Raw genomic sequence first — 2707 nt, 5'->3', positions numbered from 1 at the left:
CATGATGGATGCTCGTGATGGAGGCTTTACACCACCGTAAGTGGTTTATGTCAAGATGTACGAGTTCTTCCCCAGGTTGTTCAGGGGAAGGCTGTGTTAGTGATGAACATGTACCACTTTTGACTTTTTATGTCTCAAAGTGTTGCGATGAGGAATAGAAGCCTGCAAGGCATAAAAAACTAAAATACTAAATGTACAATTTGTATCATATCTGTTGGAATTAAGATTGGTTTGTTTTTGTTTGTTTGTAGTTTAATACAACAACACCTGTTGAAGAGGGAAAATCAGGACAAATCTGTAACAGTATTCCTGCTTCTCAACTGTTTGGAACCACTGTCCCCTGCTGACGCTGCATGTTTCACTGGGATAAAGTACTAAATGGAGACTGGATGCCAGTTACTTCAGAGTCCTGGGTCATCCTTTGACTAAGTGAAGGACAAAAGCAGAAGTAGGTCTTAGAAAACCTGGCATGCATATCACCTAATGCCAACAATCCCATGTCTGACACAGTAACAGTTCCAAAATCTGTCTTTAGTGATTGGTTTATACTTTAGCAGTTTGTTGAGCGAGCCTTTCTGGGATGCTTCCTTCCTGTAGCCTAATTCTAGACCTACTGATAAAGCAGACATTAAAGCTTGTTTCCTTATTTTTTTCATATTCTGTCTTACATCTCAAGTTGATATTTTTCTTCCACTTGCTATAGAAATTGTGTTATGATTTAATACCCTTTTTTTATTTTACTTTACTTACTTTTGGACTTTGTCACTTTGGATGTTAATATAAAACTTGTTTCTTAGCCTTCTAGTTCCTCAAGGAAACCAACTCAGAGATTCAGATTTACAGTGGACACAGAGCCGTACTGTGAAATCCTATTTGGGAATTGTTAGCTTGTAACCCGTCTAAATGGATAGTGACCCAGGGTTGTCAAACAGGGTTCACCTTTAATTCCATTTAAGTTATAACCAACAAGTTGTTTTGCTTTGTTCGATTTAAATTGTTTACAAACCTCATGTCCGAGGTTGGGCGAAGCAACCGAAACCAGAATTAGAGTTAACTAAGTTGGTATGTACACATATTTCCGGGGAAAATTTGTTTACCGCTGTTGATCCAAATCAAAACCAGACAGAACAGACTAGAAAAACAGAAAAGAAAAAACCTGATAGAACTTTCTATCCTCAACCCAATATTAGGTATCGATTCTGTGACCTCATTGGTTCCAAAACTTGCCCTAAAAACTTGAAAAAAAGAGATCACTGATTAACGAGTGATTATTCCAAGAGATTATGGGCTGAATTCCCAGATCCTCTTAGCTCATCTTCTTATAACGTGCCTAAGGGGTATATAACCATGGCTCCATGTAAGAAGTAAGAGAGCAGAGACAGCTGCAAAGACAGAGCTTTAGGTTTTACTCTATTCTGCTAATTCAAATCACAGCCTGAGAAGATGGAGAATGGCACAGAAGGCAAGAACTTCTACATCCCCATGAACAACAGGACGGGGCTGGTGAGGAGTCCCTTTGAGTATCCACAGTACTATTTGGCAGATGCATGGCAATTCAAATTATTAGCTGCGTACATGTTCTTCCTGATCATTACCGGCTTCCCAATCAACGGTCTGACACTGGTGGTCACAGCTCAGAACAAGAAGCTCCGGCAGCCTCTCAACTATATCCTGGTGAACTTGGCGGTAGCAGGATTGATCATGGTCATCTTTGGATTCACGACCACCATTTACTCTTCTATGATGGGCTATTTTGCTCTGGGACCCATGGCCTGTGATATGGAAGGTTTCTTTGCTACGGTTGGAGGTAAAGTTTAGAAATATGCTAATCTTTCCTGTGCAAATTATTGTTACCTCAATTACCCTTTGACTGGTTTCACATCACAGCTCGTTTTGTTCTTTGTCTACAACAGGTCAAGTATCACTATGGTCTCTTGTGGTCTTAGCTATTGAGAGATACATAGTAGTCTGTAAACCAATGGGTAGTTTTAAATTTACTGCCACCCATTCTGCAATTGGCTGTGGATTTACCTGGGTCATGGCTCTCTCCTGTGCGGGTCCTCCTTTGGTGGGCTGGTCAAGGTGAGAAATTTACAGTAATGGATCCAATAGCATATCCACGTCTGTAGGGCAGTGTAGCAAAAATGAAACATTCCCTCTTGTGATTCTTTGTACCTTTTTTCCCCTTCAAATTTGGGTGTTAGATTGTGGATTTTAAAATCTTTGCACAATTTCCTGTTTGTTATTTTAACGAGTAACCACAAAAGCTGCTGTTCGAGCAAAAAAGTTTATTTCCTTCTGTAACATGCAAGCAAACCTAGGGAATCATACTTTTTGTGCATTGCAGACGACCATTACTCTAACTAGGGATTTGTTCTCTTTAAAGTTCCTGATCATAATCATAGATGTACACAACCAAGGAGAATATTATTTATTTACAGATGCACTCATTCAGCAGACTGGCAAGGAAAATAAGAACTTTTGCATTTGGCAAAAAACAGAATATATATATATATATATATATATATATATATATATATATATATATATATATATATATATATATATATATATATATATATATATATATATGTAAAAGAATTCCCTTCTCACCCTCCGCGGGTGGTCTCTCTCATCCTCTGAGCTCGGGTCCTCTACCAGAGGCCTGGGAGCTTGAGGGTTCCTCCAGTATCTTGGCTGTGCCTAG

General features: G+C 39.0%; 1 protein-coding gene across 1 annotated transcript in view; it reads left to right on the top strand.

Moving 5' to 3' along the window:
- The first annotated feature begins 1361 nt into the window (after nt 1-1361).
- The window catches only part of LOC106953549 (green-sensitive opsin), an 8411-nt gene continuing 7065 nt past the window's right edge, over nt 1362-2707 (top strand). The window contains exons 1-2 of the mRNA XM_015042402.1: nt 1362-1807; nt 1914-2082. Of these exons, the coding sequence (XP_014897888.1) occupies nt 1444-1807; nt 1914-2082 (533 nt within the window). The 5' untranslated portion in view covers nt 1362-1443. The remainder of the gene's footprint in view (nt 1808-1913; nt 2083-2707) is intronic.

The sequence above is a fragment of the Poecilia latipinna genome, unplaced genomic scaffold, assembly GCF_001443285.1.
Source record: "Poecilia latipinna isolate Pla-1442-1.1 unplaced genomic scaffold, P_latipinna-1.0 Scaffold588, whole genome shotgun sequence".
Taxonomy (NCBI): domain Eukaryota; kingdom Metazoa; phylum Chordata; class Actinopteri; order Cyprinodontiformes; family Poeciliidae; genus Poecilia; species Poecilia latipinna.
Note: the sequence above shows the minus strand (reverse complement) of the source record. Positions and strands in the feature narration are given on the sequence as shown.